Raw genomic sequence first — 22,055 nt, forward strand, 5'->3', positions numbered from 1 at the left:
AGAATTTGGAACCCCAAGGCCTTTACCCCTTGCAGTCTTCCCCATAGGTACATTATATTACATGGCAAGGAGCACTTTGCAAAAGTAGTTAAGGTTGATCTAACATACGGAGATTATCCTGGATTATCCACAAAGATTCAATGTAATCTCATGAACCTTTAAGGCATAGAGATGTGACACAAGAGAAAGATTTGAAGTGTGAGAAGGATTTGCCCCCCATTGCTAGCTTGATAATTGAGGGGAACACATGGACAGCATGAGAAAAATTTTGTCAACATGTTGAATAAATTGAATCTTCCCAAGAGCTTCCAGTAAAAGATGCATCCCTGTTGGCAATTTGATTTTAGCCTTGTGAACCTTAAGCAGAAAACTTAGTTGAGCCACATTGTGCCAAGACTTTTGAATTTTGGAAACCGGGAGATATTAAATGGATATTGTGTTAAGCATCTAAGTTTGTGGTAATTTACTACTATAGAGATAGGAAACTAGCACATTATATTTGGTTTACAGCTTTTGACCAGTAGTACACTTTGAATTAATTTTAGAAGATTCAAATTCAAGATTTATTTTTTTAAGAAGAAAGGATAATGCATATATCTTGACTGATATTGATATTTTCAGCTGTTGAAGACCAAAAGTATCTTAACAATATACCCTCTCAAATCAATTAGAATATCAATGTAATTTTATGTATTTTGGAAGATTACATAAATACTAAATTATAAATTTAGTATTCTAAATTTATTTGCCAATTGTTTGATGCTAAAAAAATATGGATTCTAATTGATAGTTCAATCTTATCTCCTAAATTTAAATTTCCTCTTCCTATTTTAAAATACAGGTTTTATATGACTGGTATATTTTAGAAATCTCAACTCAGCATTTTCAAGGGACTAATCATCCAAATAAACATTGGAATCTACTTTCATAATTCAATGTGTTTATCTACCCAATGCAAAATTAAATATTTGACACAGATATATTTTTTACTAAATTTTTTTCATGAGATTACTAAATTTCATTTTATTAAGATAGATGGATTATAAACTAAAACTTTGTTTCCTAGAAGGTAGCTTGAATTTAGTCTTAAGATGAGATTTATAACTAAGTTTATTTTAGTTATAAAATAATTAAAAAAGAGATCTATTTTATTCTATTTGGTTCTCTTCTGTTTGACAGATTTGAAAGAAAATAAATTCATATATATATGAAACCTTAAAGCTAGTAGGGACATTAGAGATCATCTCACCTAATTACCTAACTTAACAGATGAAGAAACCAACCTTCAGGGAGAAAAACAATTTGCCCAGATTATATAACTAGTATGTAATTAAACCAAGACAAAATCCTAAGTGAACTGAGTATAAGTCTAGTACTCTTTCCAAAAATAAATAGAGGTTTTCAAGCATCAATTATTCCTTCAACAAATATCTGTTTAATACTATACTAGTTATTTACTGCTGTGAAAAAAATTACCATAAATTTAGAAACTGAAGTCAATACACATTTATTATGCCAGGTTCGTGGGTCAAAAATCTGGGCATGGCTTACTCAGTCCTCTGCTTCACAATGTCTCACAAGACCATATTCAATGTATTAGACAAAGATACAGGCCCATCTGAAAGCTCAACTGGAGAAGGATAATTTCTAAAGTATTTACATGATTGTTGGCAAGATTCAATTCTTCAAAACTTATTGAATCGGGGCCTCAACTCTTTCTGACTGGTGGCTAGAAGTCATTCTCTGTTCCTTGCCACATGAGTCTCACTAATATGTAGCAGGTTTCATCCAAACTTAGCAAGATCAGCTAGTAAGGCAAGAATAATCTTATGTAGACTAATCATGGAAGTCACATATTACTTCAAATGCATATGCAAATGCATAGGCCAGCCCATATTCAAGGGGAGAGGATTGCACAAGCATATGAATACTCAAAAGTGGAGATCACGGACAGGCCATCTTAAGGTCAGCCTGGCCTGCCACAAATCACAAATATTTTCTTTACATACTTATATTCTTACGGGGGAGATAGATGTGGCAACACATATATGTATAAATTGTGTGTGTATATACACACACAAATATAAATTTCCTTTTTATTTTATGTATGTATATATACATTATGTTAGGAATATAGGAAATATATAGGACATTCTCTTTGCATAATGGGCAATTTTGGGGAAAACAGAATAAGATTGAAAAGGTATTCGTTATAGAAAGTGATGATTAAATTAGAAACAAAGATAACCTATTGTATTTGAGAGGTATGACCAGAATTAAAAGTAAAATCTCCCTCTGAAGACTTTGATTGTCAGAGACAGTCCTGTGGAACCCACCACATTTCATACTCTATTTCAAGCACAGCCTGTCCAAGAGTAGCAACTCTCTGAACCACCTCAGGACTTCCTTCCTGGTGCATGTCTAGAACCTCATATTCATTGTGAAGATTAGCCTATTCCTATAGTTCACTAAAAATAACAAAGACAGGGAAGAAGTAGAAGAGGAGATGATGTCATGAGAAGCAAGTGGGGTAAACCAAGTCCAGGCCAGGCTGTCGAACTGGCTGGAAAATGATGATCTCCAGATATGTGCATATTGGATGAAGTAGGGGAGGTTATTATTTATTGATCACTTTCAGAAAACTGTTGTTCTCACTAGTTTGTGTATATTTACATCTCCCCACATATGTTTTAAAATATATTTTTGGTATCATCCTTGGAGATTAATATGAATAATATTATGCAATTTAGTGTAATGGGGAAATGGGTTAGTCATTTTTGTTCTTCTACTGCTTCTACTCCTGCCTTATTAGTGGCACTATGTTTGGCAAAATGTTTTTCATTCCTGGATTTCTCATCTATAAAATGGGTATGACATAGTAATCTCTGTTATACATCAAACCCTAAGTTCTAGGAAAACTCCAAAGAGCTCTAGGAATACAGGATATGAGGATTTAATATTAGAAATTCCTATGTACTTATTTTGCAGTGTCCATATTCTTCTGTTCACATTATTTTTGCTTATCTTCACGGCTACCTTAAAGGAAGAAATAGTGACATTGGTAAATTTTGTTTTAATGAGAAAAACTGAGGAACAGAGAAATGAAGCAGTTGGCAGTACCTTTATGAATGAGAGTTGAAATTTGTTATATCCTAAATCCAAAAATGAATAGTATGTTAGTATGTTTATTGGATAATGTGATTTCCCAACTCTGGCATTAAACATTTTGATTCTAGTACAGTCAGTAATGAATAAGACTCATTCCCAAGTGAATTAAATATACTGATGCCTTTCTTTTGATTAAACCATTTTATTTTTTATTTGACAAAAATCATAAATTAAATACCTTCCTAAATAGAACTGGGTGTTTGATTATAGTGTAACAGTACTTTTTGCTTTTTCATTCCTCAATCCAAATGTCGCTTATATTCTTAAAAAAGAAAAGAAAAGAAAAGAAACAACAGCAGGAAAATATTTTGGCATAAAATTTAAGAACACCTATCCAGTTTGATAAAAATGAATAGCAATGGAGTGTTGCTTTAGTATTGTAGTATTTACCCCATTATATCCACATCATTTTGAGTTCTTACCCATTTTAATGTGAGGCAAAGTTATTTGTTTCTTATATGAAGCTCACCGACTAATGTCTAAAATAGGTAAGGAAAATTTTGTTATTTTTATACTTAAAATCACTAATAAAAATTAGTTTGTTTAAATGTGGTCAACTTGAAGAAAATTATCTTTGCTCATTTATAAATTATTATGACATTAAAGGTAGATCTGAATTTCATGTGTTGTTAATTCCATGGTGTGAAGTTAAGGTTAAATCAAGTGCTGCCTACAAGTGGGTAGGTGTCATTTAATGTAACAAAAATTACAATTTCACACACAAAAAGTATAAACAAAAAAAAGTTGGTAAATCTTTCAAGTTTTGTCAAGTTCATTTTAAATACATATCTACATATTCACACTGTTTACTGTTACATGTGTACTATATGTATAGTGAAACATGTTCTGTTCTCTCTTTTTGATCAAAAGTGCTAAACATGTATTTTGTGTTTTCCATGAAAAAAAGCACTATGTTAGACATTATGATGCTACAAAAATGAACAAATCATTCCCGTCCTCAAGTTGCTCTGTCTGGTAGGGAAAAGATATGTGTGAACAATCATTTGTAAGACAAGGTATATAACAAGGAAAAGCAGGTATGCCTTAAAAACAGTTGAGGTAAATTGAACCTCAGGTGAAAGAATGATTAATTCCAATGGCCTTGCACTTTGTTGCATAGGCACTGAGAGCCAAAAAATTCATATATGTGGAAAACATAGAAAACATAAAGAAAGAAACCTGGCAATATTTGACATGTAGAAAATACAAGAGATATTAAAGAAAGAGAAAATAGTCTAGTGGAGGAAGAAACTTTTGGAAGGATGCTATGAGTGGAGAGATAGGACAAAAACCAGGTCTTGCAGGGTTTTAAATGCTATTCTAACATTTTTTTACTCCGCTCATCTTCAGAGCTCCAGCAACTGGCTCTGACCCCATGCCATGCTAGGCTCTCTGAGAGAGTTCATTAGGTGAACATAGATGAATTGTGTGAGTCTGAGGTGTTGGCGTCTCAGGGGGAACTACCTCTGTAGCCAGAAACTAATAAATATTTGGTGTGAGGTTCTGGAATAATGCTGATTTAAAGTCATTTTCAGAGAGCTGATGGTTTCAGTCACAGAAATCTATGAATCTGCTGTAGGAAAGAGCAGCAGTCAGCAGAGGAGATTTAAAAATGGTTTAAAGGAAGTAGAAGAAAATCTCCAATTGAATATAGTTATGGAAAGCTACAGAAACATTGGGAATTTGGAAAACAGTGCATAGAATAATCTCTCTCTTTGAAGATTCTCAATAGGCTTTAGTTTTGAGAAATTTCATAGTGAATAAAAAACTGATTTAAGTTAGTGTTTCCGAATTTATTTGATCATAGGAATATCCCCATACTTCTAACATAGTAGTATCATCTTCCTGCGAAGTTTTTGAGGAACAGTGTTTAGGAAGTTTGGTCCATTCAATTAAATGCAGTAAGGCAGATGATTTTGGTTTTGTAAGCATCAGGCATTATCATTTTCATTCTTCTCTTCATCAGAGCTCACAGTATTATCTTACATTAGTCTCAAATTATTGCTTAGTGTACTAAAGTCAAGAAAATTGACTATAATATTTTCATCAAATTTTTCAACGTGAGTGAAAACAAAACGTGACAAATGACGTGAGAGAGTCCACATTGCAGCAGACTTACTGTGGTGTCTAGTGATTATGTGTGGTGCCATAGAATAAATAATGTCTAGCATGTAGTATCTATATAAACAATTTCCCACAAATGTGTGCTATATTATTATTGCTTTTTGTAAAATAACTGAGACTCACAAACTGATTAGTTCACATTTCTAGTTCCTCCCTCCCAAATGAATAGAAAATCAAATGAGGAATATGTGTGTGTAGAATATATAGGCATATATATTGTAACTAACACATATTTTCGAATTTAAAACCCTTTCTGTTCACTAGGATATATGTAAGGGTTTCTTAAAGTCATTAGAATTATTATTTCTGACAAGATAAGCAGGATCTAATATCTCAATTTCTGCTCTCTTTCCATCTCCTTTAAAGTCAAGTCATTAGAGCCTGAGTGTTTCTGAGGTATCCTTTAATAGATTTTATTGTTTCATTTCTTTTAGTTACTACCAGTGCAAATAATTTCACATTTATACTCTCACGAGTTATTTTTAAAAAATACTCTGTTTAGTTTCTTGAATGACTTTGAAGATATTTCTTTAAATATTGTAAAATTTATTTATTTTTTAATTTATGGAACAAAATGATTATATCCTTTTAAAAAGGCTTCTTGGTATGGACGTTGCCTTTCACTGAACAGACCTGTATATCCATCCCCTGTGTATTTCAAATGGCTTCTTATTGATATGCTAAGCAGGTAGCTACCTAAAAGGTAATGTTTTCATGTACAAATTAAGAAAGTGTCCAACTTGCAAGTGAGCTACCTTTTTAAAGTACTCTAACATAGACAATTCATAGGCAATATAAAAGATAGTGATAGTCACAAGTATGTATACCAGGGACACTATTTTTTTCTATTGTTTTTCTTTTCCCTCTTTGTTCTTAGCAACCAATGAAAGATGAAGTGCTGTATTGTTAAATAAGCAAAAATAATCCAACTTGTTTTTAACTGTACAGAAGAGAGGAAAGCCAAGGCTGAAGAGAAGATTAAAAAGGAAGTGAAAGGTGGGAAACAAGAGAAAGTGAAGCCAACAGCTACCAAAGTCAAAGAAGTACACAAAACTCCACCTAAGCCCAAGGAGAAGGAGGGGAAAGAGACTGCGGCCGTGTCCAAGCATGAACAGAAAGGTAAACATTCAGAGATGGTGGCCAGAGGTTCTAAGAGAACACTGGGCAAGAAGCAGATACAGTGAAATTAAAAACTCAGAAAGACTGAGATCAGACTCAAATGGGAATAAAAAGACTTGTATAAGTAAATATACCTGAAAGAAAATCCAACAAGTGGGAATTAAAGTTCATTTATGGGAAGACTAAAATGTGTTCACGTATCTAAGGATGTATTTTGAAGTATTTTTAAAAGAGGATTTGAGTTAATTATCTGAAGTTATTTGAAGGTTGAGGATGAATGTTAAATTCTTGAGTCACGGGATTTCTATTAAGAGGTAGAAAAGCAACTTTATGTTTCCTACTCTTCGGAGAAGAGCAGTCCAGGAACAATGACAACAGTTTTCAAGGAGGTTTTTAAGGGTTCTATGTTCAAATCATATAGAATAAGTATCATAAAAACTACCCATACATTCCTGTTATCCCTGCAAAAGCACATAGCTTAGAATATACGTTGAATTATTAAATTCAGTTAATTTAATGAGCAGGAAGTTATAGGACAAAGAACTCTCAAGTTTCTTTGCTAGCTTCCCCTGACTGAATTAATGACTTTAGAAATCTCCATATCTGACCCTGTGCAGCTCTTCATAAGAGTGATGTCAGCCTTACATCCCTACTTCACAGAACTAGAGCATTTAAATGGAGGTGAAGTATAAACCTGAAATTCTTTATGGAAAGTTGCTGTGGAAACATAAAACATGGAGTTTTCAGAGGGCAGCCGAGGACTTGTCCCACATTTCTTTCCCTTTCGAAATCTGTTTTTCCTGAAGTCCATTCCCGGCGGGCGTTATGCTGCTACACAGTCCTAAGGCTTCCTGTGTAGGATCTGCTCTGGAGAGGCAAATTCCTACAATTGTTTCTTAGGGGTGTTGCAGAATAAAACTTTCCTTTATTCTGGTAGTTTTGAATAGTCATATTTGAGGATTAAAGTAATCGTTTCTATGAGATTTTCATTAAAAATTTTGAAAACTTTATTACTGAGTAAGCTATTTGAACAGTGTAACTGAAAATAATTTTCACCATTATAAGACACAAGATATGAAATTTGCAGTCCACACTTTTTTTTTCTTTTAGATTCCACCTACAAGAGAGGTAATGTGGTATTTGCCGTCGCAATCCTCTCTTGTATTTTGGCTTTGAGTCACTCTTTCCCTTGAATTCGCAAGTAATATTTATAAATTTTGATTTATTTGACAAAAGATATATATTTTTTGGAAGTGTATTTTTAAAAGGGAAAGAAAGAAGAAAAAAAACCTTATGTCTCTCTTCTTTTTGTGACCCACAAAATTTTGAAATAAATGAAAATCACCTAAATTTAAAAATCTGTGGATCATTAAAAAAAGGAGTGGGGTTAAAACTTTGGAGCCCTAAAACCGTTCTTTAATTTAAAGAATAATTACATTGCCTTGAAGGAATTAAAAGTATTGGTTATTATATTATATAATATATATACACAATATCACTCTTAAAACTATATGCTATTTGTGATAATATGGGTAGAAAACAAAACTATAGTAAGTAAAGAAAAAATATTTTGAATGGACTATTTTACTGTGATAGAAAAAAGAAAAATTAATCTTCTGACTCATAGATATATCTATTTAAAATGATTATCAAGGTCCTAAAATACTTTGCATTTCAGATTTCTCTTTAAAGATGAAAAGAATCACATGAAACCAGCTGAAATGTACCAAGTATATTTTTATTTTTTATCCATAAATACAGTATATAAAAAATTCATTCCACTTATATACGGGAGTATCAAAATACTTATCTAGCAACTACGAACATGAATAAACTTTTTGATGTCCATTTTTAGTATCTTTGGGTTTTTTTGTGTGGGGGGGCACATTTCATTGATGAAGACACATCACTGGAACATTTTAAAATAATGTTTATTTTCTAGGTCACATAGATTGTATTTCATTTGTATCAGTAATCAGAATTATTAAAGATAGCATTCTATTACCATTTTCATTTTCAATCTACAGTTTTCATTTCCATATAAAAAGCTATTTATTTCACTTAATATTAAAAGGACATTCAAATATCACTTCAAGTTAGAAACAAAAGCACAAATGTGATTTTATCAGCTAAGTAAATGCATTCGCTAAAATAAGGCTTTGTATTAAGACAGCTACCATCAATTAAATAATTGTATCATTAGGTAAATAATCAAAACTTTACTTCCAATTCCTGGTCAGACACATAAACATATTTCTTTTTAAATTAAGCAAAGATTCAAGAACATTTATTTATAAAAAACCGAATCACATTATGGTTTCCACTAAACATGATAAACAAGGATTGCATGTTTTTTAAATAATCTATTTGTGAGTTGGCTCTGATTTTGAGACTCTTGTATTGATGATTTAGTAAAATAGTTGAGTAAGTTCTCCTTTGGGTACAGGATTATTTATTTGCTTAGCTTAAGTTAGTCTTAATGAATTTGAGTCCTTTTCAGATTTCTAAATAGTTCTTTGTAAATAAATAGGGCCTACAGGTCTTTCACTGGAAACAGATTTTTACATGGAGCACACACACTTATTGGCAATTTTTAAATTATATAGTATACATGAAAATATATTGACATGTAATTACTCTTAATATTATATATTTTTAAATGATACATTTCCATGTAAAGTGCTGGGAATCAGATGTGTAGGTATGCACATGCCTACTATAAACTTATACACACACATATACCACATAATCTAGTTTTTATGGACCAATCTTAATCTATTGCAAGTTGGGCAAGAAAGATTGACATGATCAGGAATTGCTCTCTGATTTTCTACAGTCTTGGCAAATCTATGGGCAAGGAAAAAAAAAAAAGACCAAAAACCTCCCCACTGCTATGCTCATTCTTTCTTTTCTTTCCCCTCCGCTGCCTCCTCCTCTTCCTCTTGTGCCTTCTCCTCCTCCTCCTCCATCTTCTTCTTTGCAATCACTATTTCAAAATTTTGGCAGACAGAGAGAATATAGTGAATATGAATTTACCATAGAGCAGCAGACCACACATGTCCCATGCTCATAAGAGGGTTTTTTTGTTGTTGTTGGTTGTTTTTTTTTTTTTTTTTTTTTTTACAATTTCCCTTCTGTTGACATTCTGCACCCAGAATGCATGTTCTCTCAGCTGCCACTCCACAGGGAACATGGGTAAGGCAGCAGCTGAAAGACACCCATCACTGCTCTGTGAGGAAGAGAGAAGTGGTCAGCATGTGTTATTCTTAAACAATGTTCATTTGGGGAAAAAATTAAGAAGTGGTGACCAAATATGAAATTATATGAATGAGTATCACAAAACTATGAAAGCTAGCATAATAGAACAGTTCATGTTTTCTTTAGAAAAATTTTCCTAGTTTAATGTTTGAGTTGCATTTTTAAAGAAGCATTTCTATGAAATGAATCTTCCAAATCAAGAAGGCTTGGTTTTGCTTAATCCTTAGGTGAAGCAGACACATTGGGGGTTGCTCAACATATACTTGCCTGGAATTATTACATGTTGTTAAGGTCAACACTCAGGACAGATGGAAATTGGCATCCTGACTTAAAATATTTGAAAATTCTCAATTTAAAATACTGTAAAAAATACTCTCATTTTCCTATTGATGCTATTAGAATGCAACATCATGACTTCACTCAAATAAAACAGAAACATCCAAAGAATTGTAACTCAAACAATTTTCTTGATTAAAAAACTAAACATTTTCTGAATGAATAAAGGATTTTCTCTCTTAAATTGAAAGCACATAGGCTTATTGGTACATTAATTAAATGAGTGACTTGTGGAGCCAGAAAATGTTGGTATAATAAATGCAAGCATTTTACCTTGGTAATAAACTAACATAGAAACTAAAGAGTTTTATTATTTTGTCAGCACTCAGTTAAGGAAAAAAAACTCTGAAGCATGAAGATTTTAGTTAATTCAACATACTGTTCTACATGTTATGTGTATAAATATGCCATCATAACTTGGGGGCAGAGAACATTTCATTCTGGGGGATTGCCCAAACCCTTCAAATTCCAGGTAGTCCCTGCACTCTCAGCTCCTCACACACACATATTCTCTGTTGTTGTTGCTGAAGCCTATAGTGTCACTAGGAATCATGGTGAAAGAAACAAAAAATTGAGGGATTTTAGATCAATGATTCTGGAAGATGGTCTAATTAGATGTTCTGAAGAGTTTGTTAAAAATGCATATTCTAGGATGTAGACACATGCCCCATCTTTTTGATATTTAAATTGCCCTTTGAAACTACTTCTGCATTGTAGAAAGGACAAATCTAAAAAGAGTATAGTCACTCAAGGTACTGAAACAAAGGGGAAAGCTTAAAAATTTCAGGAAGTCTTCCCTTGCTCAACCTCAGATTTGCCATAAGAAGGAAATATACTTTATGTTTTGCTCTATCTCTGATCCAAATCTCCTAGTCTGGAATTTTGCTCAGGAAAACAGTTATGTCCAGAAAAGAGAAAATACTCTTTATGTTAATCTTTTCTCCTGTGTCATAGGGTTCCTGTGTCTTGGTTTCAAAAACCCTGGTTATTATCTAGTACATCCAGGAACAAATAGATTCCTGGACTTGAACTGAGAACTGGTCTCCCTCTAACTTCCCACCTCAGCTGTGGGAAAATGTAGTGTAATTCAAGAACCAACACACATGCAAATTCTTAAAACTTCATGAATTTTGGCTTACTCATATTTAGGTACTAATAAAAAAGATTATATTTTAACGTTTACTGTAATAACTACATTTATTTTTTCAAAGACCTGGCAGAATTTCATAGTAAAATGGATTATTCTAAAAATATCCTTAATACTCTAAAAAGAATAAGTTCTACGAAAATCAGTGTATGTATGTTTATTATACAGTAACAAGTTTCATTAGTTCACATGTTTGATAGACACAATTTCAAGCACTTAAGGGTGTGTCATGTGTAAACTGAATAAACTCTTGGTCCTAAAGCTACTTTTGGAGTTGTTAGATTAATAAAATGCCTCCTTAAAAACATTAAAATATAAATCATCTTTAACAAGATTAATTTCATAACATGCCTGCTTTAAAAGACGATCTGGTAAAACTTACGGAATAGTTCACCAACTAAAATTTAGGTTGGAATGACCTCAGCAGAATCTAAAGTTATGTGAGAACATAAAGTTCACTGCCATGTCTTTAATTTAGAGGGAAAGGGGGAAGAAAAAAAGAACTCTGAAATCATTTGACCAAGTTTGCCAAAATATTCAAATCCTTTGTTTTTTTTTAAACTTTTTCCATAGACCATAGACTAATCAAGATCACAAGATAGCTTCAATGAAGAAAACCCAGTTAATTAGCTTAACAATGATATCCTGTGATGCTGAAAGTCTATTCTGCACATACTCTTCTAATTGAGCAGCATTTCCATGCAGAATCCTTAACGCGTTGCAAAGGAGTTAGTCTTCCTGCTTGCCTTTTCAAGAAAACGTTCTATAGCTCCATTTAGACAATTAGCAGAAGGGCTTGGAATGAATAATTGGTAAAATGTTCCAAGTTGGAAATAATTTCCTCTTGTAAAACTTGTTTCATAATTGGAAGTGTATATATGAACAATGAGAAAAATTGCTTTAATATGATGACTTTTTTAATGAATTTGATGAAAAACGTTTTGATTAAAAGAAAGAACAACTGTATGATATTACCCTGAACTAGTCTGTCTCAGTTTTTTTAGGTTATTCTTTTTGTATGGGTTAAATCGAACCTTATATCTATTATGTCTTTTTCCCTGTGTGTTCATATGAATGCAAATTATTCCTTCACAGAAAATATTGTAGTAACTAAAATAGAATTGTGCTATTTTGTTTGTTTTGTTACGCCAGTTCTCCTTAGAAGAAAGAAAGGTGTTGATGACATTTTTTCATTGCTCTTTTTCTTTCTACTCTGTCAGATCAGTATGCGTTCTGTCGATATATGATTGACATGTTTGTCCATGGGGATTTAAAACCAGGTATTGGAAACAATTTTTGTACTTATCTGTTTTAATAGTCTTTGTTTCTAAGATTGTTGGCTTTTTAATGTACTAACCCGTATTTTCATTTTTAAAAATTGCATAATGCATGTGTAGATCTACAATAAAACCAGTAAAAAGCACAAGTAATAACTGGGATTAGGGCCCTTAATTTTACTTCCTACTACTGCATGGCCTATTGCAAATGAAGTCACTTGAAAGCTAAAAAAAATGCTAATATCTTCATATACAAAAAATACTAATATCTTTAATAATATCTTGGAGTGAAGAGGTGAATCATTTTATTTCTGGCAAACCTTATATTAAGACCTATGACAATAAAACTATCTTTTTTAATAGTGAAAAATATTCATATTAAATCCATTACAATTCAGATATTTAATTTGTTTCAAAAAATGGTTTTTTCTCACATGAACCAGGGTTACCATTCCAGAGATCTATTACTGATGGAGATAGTCAACCTTATAGTTAATAGTCAACACAATGGAGAAATATTTTTCCTAAAAGCAATTTATCTATCATCTCTCCTATCTTTAATTGTTGCCCAGAGTGTAACCAGGGATTCTTTGCTAATATCTTAATTAATAATGAATAGCTTGATTGCTTATAGTGGGCCTTTTGCAGATTTAAAGACAGATAGTACTATGTTATGTTTGGGGAAACAGTTCTAAGAAGATGGTATTGTTAAGGAAGGGGCTAATTTATGTTAGAATAACTGAAGCTGATTGTTTAAAGCAAACTATATGTTGACTCTAAACTATTTTTATGGAGATCTCTCCAAAATGTATGATTACATTTATGCATATATTGACAAATGGGCATATCATATTTTAAACAATATATATAACAATATATATAACAAATACATATAAAACAATATACATAACAAATCTAAAGATCCTAAAAAATTTGAAGATCATGAGAATTTTGGTTCTCCAGAAAATTTAGTTAATTCTAGTAACTTATTTAAGTTAATTTCCACCCCTTGTCCTCTTCTTCTTTTTCTTAATCTTTTTACTCTTCTTTTTTTTACTTTCTTACTGAGTTAGAAACTGAAATGAGAGGGAAAACACTGAAAAATCTAGTGGTTCATTTGGATGATAACTCACTTGGTAAAAATGATTGTCAAGGTATGTGTATAGTATCAGAGTAAAATTAGATGGAAACATTCAGGGAAGTAGTATAATATAGTGAAAAAAGAGGGCTTTGGACATTTGGCTGAAGAGCCAATGCCAGAAAAGGATGGGATCCAGATACAATTCTTGACCCCATCCTTTTCTGGTATTGGCCCTTCAGCAAATCATTGAACTCCACATGGTCTTCAGTGTCCTTGCAGTAACTGTAAAGTGTCCTTTACAGTAACAAGCTTGTAAATTTGCTGATAAAGCATCTAAGTAGATGAGCAAAATACTAGTATAACTTTATTCTTTAAATCATTCAATATAGCACAGACTGTGTGGGTGAATATTCCCCATGAAAGGAACAACACTGGTGACTTTCAGTCAGTCTATATACATCATTAAGTCAATTTTAGGTAACAAATTTGCTGACCAATTTATTTAACTGTGATAGTTTAAGAAAGTTATAGTCTACACATATATTGCTTTGAAGAGATCAAATGTTTACTTGTATGTACCATGAATCTATATTCTAATGAGCATGAGTTTTAAATTCCATTGTTTGAGGGAAATAATGTGCTCTTTGTGCCCCCAAATTATTCATAGAGCTACTAATTGATCATAAAATACAAATTCAAGAAAATCACAGGACAGAGAGAACCATACATTGTCAAAGTCAGTGAAGGATGCTAAGAGTTTAATAGTCACAAAGTTAATAACTTCTTTCCAAAAATTCAACAACAGATCAAGATAAGAAGGAACAATGAAACCATCTCTGGAGGAGTTAAGGAGAATTCTGCTATTAACCATTCAGGGAGAGCTTTTCTAAAGTCCTATGTGAACATTTTCTAAACAGCCATGAGTTTAGACCTGCAGCATTATCTACTATTCTAATTCCTGGAAATCATTCCCAAGTGCTATAGGATTAAATTTCTTAATATCATTTATTACATTTAAAATTGCCTTTCTAATTTGTTTCATCTACCTACAGTCATGATTTTGTAGGCTGATTGCTATAATGTCTAAGAAATTAAAGAATATGTAGATCAGTATTTCTGGGGAAATACTGTATTTCAGCATTTCAGGAGGTGGAAAGGAAGAAGCTGGAGAAGGGAAACCTGTATGGTAAGCCTATTGTTTCATGTAATAAATTCTATGAAACTTCATAGATGTAGAGAAGGAACATTTATATTACTTTTCTTGGTGAGATAATACATAAGATGGAGTAAAAGCGCAAAATATGGTCTGGATTTTGAAAAATAAGGAATGAGGGGCACCTGGGTGGCTCAGTGGGTTAAAGCCTCTGCCTTCGGCTCAGGTCATGATCCCGGGGTCCTGGGATCGAGCCACACATCGGGCTCTCTGCTCAGCAGGGAGCCTGCTTCCCTTCCTCTCTCTCTGCCTGTCTGTCTGCCTACTTGTGATCTCTGTCTGTCCAATAAATAAATAAAATCTTAAAAAAAAAAAAGAAAGAAATACTTCAAAAAAAAAAAGGAATGAGAAAAAAGATTTATCTGGGCATACTAATTTAGAGAAAATGCAAGTGATAAGACTTCGACTCTGACTGACAATTAGAGAATAAAACAATTCCTGCCAAGTTTATTGCTCTGCATGTATCCAGTATTTATAAAACATTTGTGCTTCCATCTGTTTCTGTTTGGGATTAGTAGAACACCTGTTATTATTTAGCTAGAGTTCATTATTAATTATTGGTAATGAGTTTTTTAAACTATAATTTGATTTTTCCCTTTGGGATTAAGTACTTCCTTTATATAATGTTGCCACACCCTCAAAAGTAACCCAAATCACAGTTGAGTTTTCCAAAACCTTACTAATGAAATGTACTGACATAAGTCCCAAGTTTTGCCTTTCTACCCCTTTAAACAAAATACTTCTAATAAAGATAGTATTAACACCTTTTTTCTAGCTAAGATATACCTGAAAATGAACTGAATCGCTCTTTTTGAATCTGTAGTGAATATGCACTATCTTATGGTCAGTAACAATCCCCACCTCAATTACAGGGACCTTCTCAATAAGCCAGCATAAAGTGTAAGGATCATAGCATTTTTTAGTATCTAATTAAAATTCTCCTATACTGACCCACTCTACATTAAGTTGAAAAATTTTAAAATTATATTTAAACCTAGAAAGTGAGTATATGCTACTAAGGCTGGCCCTATGGGAAATTAGAGTAGATGTATATGTACAATGTATAATTTTAGAGGTATTATGGATATTGAGGTGCTCCCTTCTCTAGAAATATTCTCTCTGCTGCTCTTAAATGATCTAACAATGCTGCCATTAGATCTCTTGATTGTGTACATGGTCAATGTTATGGAACATGTTTTGAATAGTCCCTAACCTGTCTTAGGGAAGAGAGGGGGAGGGAAGGAGAGAGAGAGGAGGGAATGGTGGGAGATGGATCCTGTTCTCCTAAAGTGGCTGTCCTGAAGCTGATGATTCACACTTTTTAGGGTTAACGTAGTCTAGTTATCATTTTCTTATGAGAGAATTATGAAAACCTGTCAAAGAAGACATTAGTAGCTACATAGAAACTCAATTTATGGTGTTTCTTTTTTTGTTTTGTTTTGCTTTTAGAAATTGATAGTACTGATGGTCAAGATAAGTGACTCTAGATATTTTATCTTTATCAACCTTCCAGTAACTCCAATTTCCTTTTCAATACTTCATTACTAAGCACATTTTTCTAAAGTGATAGCCATACCCATAATTTCATTCATTTATGTAGACTTTAAAAGAACCTTCATGATCTTGTTAGGCATTTTCACATTTCCTCTTCATCAAGGTCCTCCTGGGGCAAATAAATTGCATATATTGCTGGGCGAAGTCAGCTGAGTTAAACAAGAGGAAATTTCAATAAGGAAAAAAATCACATGGCACACAGATATCTTTATATTTACCACAGATAAGGAAACCAATCCTTCCAGGAAACAGGCCTCATATGTTTTTGCTTAGTCATTTTAACACTTTCTTCACCTTTTCATCTCTGTATGAAAAAAATCATAATCATGAAGCTATTATGATTAAAGTTCAATACAAGTTAAAGTTTATCCCTTAGAAGTTATCCCAACCATTGAAATTCCAGCTGCTGTCTGACTTTTACTTGAGCCAAGAATTTATGTCAAGGTAATTTATTCTGCTTTCTATGTCATTTACTCTCTTAAAATTGAAGGTATTCACCTATCAAAATCTTCTCTGACTATAACAAGGTATTCTTTGGCAGCTTGTATTCCAATTGTATGGGTTTTAAGTCCACAGCCAGAAAGAGCCTTAAGGAATAAGTTGGTACTCTCATTTTATTAAGATCCTTTTCTCGAACTTCAGTTGTGCCTAACTGCATTTTTGGTTTGATCCTGCTGAGAAGAGGTCAAATGTAATTGCATTATAGTCACTCTTATTTAGTGGTTTAATCTAATGTATTTCAGAGCTCAATTGGCTATAATGGAAAAGACTAGGTAAGATACAGCCTTGCTTTACTTTTCTCTAAAAAATACTGTTCCATGAAAACATACTCACTTTAGTTTCAAACATCTAATTATTTTCACAAAATAAAAGCTTGGAAGTTTTTATGTTAACTCCGTAAGTATTTGTTGAATCCCCTCAGCAAGTTGATAGTCCAGAAAAGAGATAAGACATGGCATACATAACTTTAAAACCAAGGATAAGTTGATAAGTATGCAATAGAGGCTTAGAAAATGTATATGCTAATCTCAATATACTAGGAACAATACTTATCTCCACTTACCACTTGGACCTCTTAACTTTTTAAAGTATTTTAAATCATTTAAAAAATGGTTTATGGAAGTAAGAATAAAGGGATAGTGAAAATTGTCATAAGAATTTAAACATGGCAAACTAAAAATTGATTTCATCAGTTTCCTGATTTTGAAGGTGTATGTAGTCCAAATTGGAAACATCTTCAGAAAGGAACATAACATACTGTTATCTCTCTTTTTGCATTCTTGCCTTCTGATTCATCTAATAACTGAAGTATCTTCCTCTGTCAATTTTCTTCTCTTTGTAGTTATGGATAAAAAATAGAGCTTCTAAATTCTAAACTATGTTCAGTGAAACTAAAAGTAGACCATAAGAATGTTTCCAGACTTCTTTTATACCTTCTCAAGTGATGATGTATTACTTTAGTCACAAAAATAAGGAAACTGAATGATGATGAGATAATGATGGTTTATTTTGCAATTGCATCATCCTTCTAGGCAACTCCATAATTTTTCTATTTTTTCTTATTATTTTAGTCATTTGTGGCATTGCTGGGAATAATTGATGAGTAATAATGAAATAATTCCTAAGTTGATGAAATAGAAATGTCCAAGATAAGGGGAAAAACTAAGATTATATAGATTCCATCATGTGTCCTGGATTTTTAAAGCTATCCAATGGTGCCACATGGTAATTACAAGTTAGAATGAGTTTAAAAAATAATTTTATACTTTTATTTATAAGAATAAATTTTATATATAATTTTGTTCTTTTGAAAAAATAAGTAATTTTTTCTTTGTTCTTTGGAAAACCTATAAGAAAAAATAAGACAAGATAGATCAGTCCCCACAAGTAGTTACAATTGCTCAAAACTAAACCAAACCAAAACTCAAAAACAATAATTAACTTCAATAGACCCTGATAGCATACTGAGAATCAGTGGTGAGAATGTAAATGTGAATGTTAAACAAGCCAGGATTTAAACACTTCCCTTGTGTTTAAAAAAATTTTTTGAGTCTCAATTTTTTATTAAAATGTATTTCTTAAAGCTTTTAAGATGATGAAATAAGAATGTATACGCTCCTGTCCTCTCCCCACATGTTTTTACTTTCTCTATGGAAATGTACTGCAAAAAAAGATAATGCTTCTTGTGTGAAAAATCAGAGATCTTATGGAAGAAGAAAAGTCGAGATGGGTCTTAAGACATTGTTAGACTGTGTCTACATGAATTTAAGGATAAAGATATAAAGACTGAAGGGATAACACTTTAGGCACAGAATATTGAAGTGTTCTTTTGTGACTATCAGCTGTTGAATATTTATTCTTTGCTAGTTTCTTAAAATAATCCTGTTTAATCCTTATAAAACTTTGGGAGGAGTATATCATCATCCTTGTTTTGCAGAACAGAAAATTGAGGTAGACAGAATTTAAGTGTTTTGTCTAAGTCAAATACAGTGCAGACAGGGGATTCAAACCCAGCCTGACTAATTCTAAAGCCTAAAGCTCCCTGCTTTTCAGGCAGAGGTGGGGAACAGCAAGTGGTTCACTTTGGTTGACACTCAAGGAACCTAGAAAGAGAAACAGAATTGGAAACATTTGTGCAAGAAGGATTGGAGGGAATGGAATTAGAAAGACCAGTTAAGATGTGTTCAAGGAGAGGAAGTGAAGATTGATCTTGGGAGATGTGATTAAGGGAGTTAAGATGATTTTAGAGCTATCACAGAGGTAAAATCATGGGCTTTATTATCATAAATACCAAAGGAGAGGAAGGTAAGATTTTTCAGAGGTTGTTGGCCTGAAAAACTAAAACAAACAAAAAACCCTAAATAGGAAGTAAAGGAAGAGAGTGGGTCAAAACTCGTGGGAATGGGCAGGGCTGGAGAGGAGACTTGGAACCCATTTTCTATTCCTAAATCCACAGATGGTCTTCAGCTGCAAAAGGGGAATATCTGAAGATTCCCATCCAAACATCATTTGTTAAGCACCTGCTAAATACCAAGGTTCATACCAGGTACTCTCACACACTTTAGGCATTAGATTCTCACAGCAACTTCTGAAATTATCTGCAGTTAGATAACCAAGTGTTGAGTTTTGGTGGCTCAATGGTGGAAATGAGGTTGCCAAAAGAGTGAATGAAATAAGCTGAAATATAAATAACTGAATACCTTCTGCACACTCAACATTCCCAGACCAGGCACAGAAGGGGATGTAAGAACACCAAAGGATGATCTCTAAGTTTAACATGGAGTGGGTGGTATTTGAAAGAGAAAAAGAAACTAATAAATGATAGGAAAAGGTTAAAGTTGGGAGTTAGACTGCATAATACTGACTCTAAATGTTACACATTTCAGAGAGACATCTGTGATTCTTGATGTCAGGGAAGACAACAGGCATCTAGAACTTGAAAGATGGATAGTATTTGACTAAGGGCTAAGGAAGACACAGGCCTTGCTTTGGATATGAATGGAAGAGAAAACAAGTGGGATGTGACATGGCAGTGCGTGGGAAATTGATGTGTTTGTGTGACAATGAGGATATCAGACTGACAACAAGATAAATGAAGATGAGAAAACATCAGCAAAGTAAGAAGTGATAGGTTTGTAGTGACATTACAGATGCTCGGTCAATCAGGCAAAGCTGAAACTTGGCGTGGAAGAGAGTCTGGAAATTTTTAAAAAGAAAAATGACGAGAAACCAGCATTTCAGAGTACGATCAGGCAGCATCTGCTTAAGGTATTGGAAATGGAATAAAGTTTATGAACTATTGCTAAAGCTGATGAACCTAAAACATTGTTTTAAAGGAAGAAAAGACAAATTTACTAAGTCATTGTTCCTATAGGTGGTGGATCCTATACTGTGTATAAGTAACTTAAGAAATTAATATTGCAACTCAAAAGGCTATAAACTATTTTGACAAAGTTCACACACACGGTAGAAACTTAAATGAGGTTTAGATGTAAGTGAGAAGAGTGAAGTATGTGTGAGTATTTGCTAAGAACACAGTGGAGTAAGAAAAGGGTTAGAACTGACCTTTTCATAACCCAGAAAGGGACCATAATTTCCTTTCCTCCGTTGGCCGATTTTTGTTGTTTTGCATTATTTTATTTTGATTCTTCAGAAGTAGCCATCCAGCCATCCAATACATGGACATTTCAGGCAGTGAAATCAGGGGGTTAGGCACAGAGGCTCCAGAGTCAGACTGCGTGGCTTCAATTCTAGGCCCTGCCCCTTGCTTGAAATACGACTTCATCAAATTAATCAATCTCTGTAGGCCTTCATTTCCTCCTCTGTCAAATGAGGCTGAGAAGATTGTGGAAGAATACATTAGCAGATGGTCGAAGGGCACTTAAGGGTCTGTGGCTCCCTGAGTGTCAGCTATTCTTGTCATTGAGCATGTATCTAGGAGATGTCACCAGCAGAATTTTGTTAGGGAGAGGAAGCTGTTTCTTCAGATCCACATCAACACATAATATCCATTGTAGCCACCTGATGTCTTCTGGCCTTAGTTCTACTACCTACATCATGTGGGCAACAATATATAATTTACGATATTATGTTGAGAATCATATGAAAAATCTTGCATGATAGGCATAGAATGAGTTTGATTTAAGTGTGGTTTAGGTGAGTTCTAAGGACTACGCTGGATTCTATAGACACAGCACCGATTCTATAGATTGAAATATGCATGATGCTTACTTCTCTTCTTTAACTCTTCTTTACTTTTTAGGGTTAACATACAGATTAACTCCTGCATTGCCACAAACATTGAAAAGACAACCTAACTATGAAAGCATAAGAAGCACTCTTTAAGTGTTTAGTAGTGGTGGGGGTGATGCTTATGTCCCAAAACAGCAAAATTGTGATTTTCTACTCCCCACTCCCTATATCTTTCTGATTTAATGATCATATATCATTATCACTGTCTCCCTAGCATGTCTTTCTTTTCTGCCTTATATATACCCTTAAGAAACATTTGCTTTTAAATCCCTACTGTCTCCTACTTTGCCAGATCCATGATATTTTTATTGAATTGAATTCATGATGCTTAATATTTATCTCAATGAAAAAAATTATTGATGATCATCGCAAAGCAGCCCTCTTTATTCATTCCTAGAAATAATCTTGTTATTTAAAAAGATGACGGTTTCTAAGCATTGCAAATAGACCCCGTGTAAAGATTCTTAAAGGAGTTATTGGTAGTATCTCTAGAGACAGAGGCTCAGAATTAACAGAGACTGGCTTGCAGCATCCATCTGTAAACGGTAGGCAGCATAAAGAATTAGAATGAAGTGGTAGAAGAAAAGGGGGGGGAACCCTACACTTAATTACAGACGTGCATAGTTCCTGGACTTGGCATACCCCCATGAGGTTTGCATCTGATTATCTGAAGTCAGTGGCAGTTGTTCAAGATAAATGTATTAGATTTTCATATTTGTCACAATCAATCCACGAAGCGTTCTTGTCACTATAAATAGCTGGTATGTGCCCAGAAATGGATGTGAGCACTTCTGAGTGGCTGTGATTCCTCTAACGCTGCTTTACTCTCTCAAGCAGCTTCATTGTGATAAAGGGGCTATAGGTTTTGGGAGAAAACTAGTAAACAAAAAGACTGCTGTCCTCTTAATACCAAGTTATATGACTTCACTTCTCTGTGTCCGTTTAAAGAGAACCAAAGGAAGGCCTGCTTCATTTTTCTCACATTCTCATTTCTCGTGTTTCTTACCCTTTTGAATGCGGGGCTAG

The 22,055-nt window shown here is 33.3% G+C and overlaps 1 protein-coding gene across 2 annotated transcripts in view; it reads left to right on the plus strand.

The window, feature by feature from the left end:
* Nucleotides 1-22,055, plus strand: part of TRDN (triadin) — a 391,091-nt gene that overhangs the window by 116,356 nt on the left and 252,680 nt on the right. For both annotated transcript variants that reach the window (XM_080806278.1, XM_080806279.1), the window contains exons 8-9: nucleotides 6,241-6,411; nucleotides 12,373-12,432. In XM_080806278.1, the coding sequence (XP_080662404.1) occupies nucleotides 6,241-6,411; nucleotides 12,373-12,432 (231 nt within the window). The remainder of the gene's footprint in view (nucleotides 1-6,240; nucleotides 6,412-12,372; nucleotides 12,433-22,055) is intronic.

This window comes from Martes martes, assembly GCF_963455335.1.
Source record: "Martes martes genome assembly, chromosome: 6".
Taxonomy (NCBI): Eukaryota; Metazoa; Chordata; class Mammalia; order Carnivora; family Mustelidae; genus Martes; species Martes martes.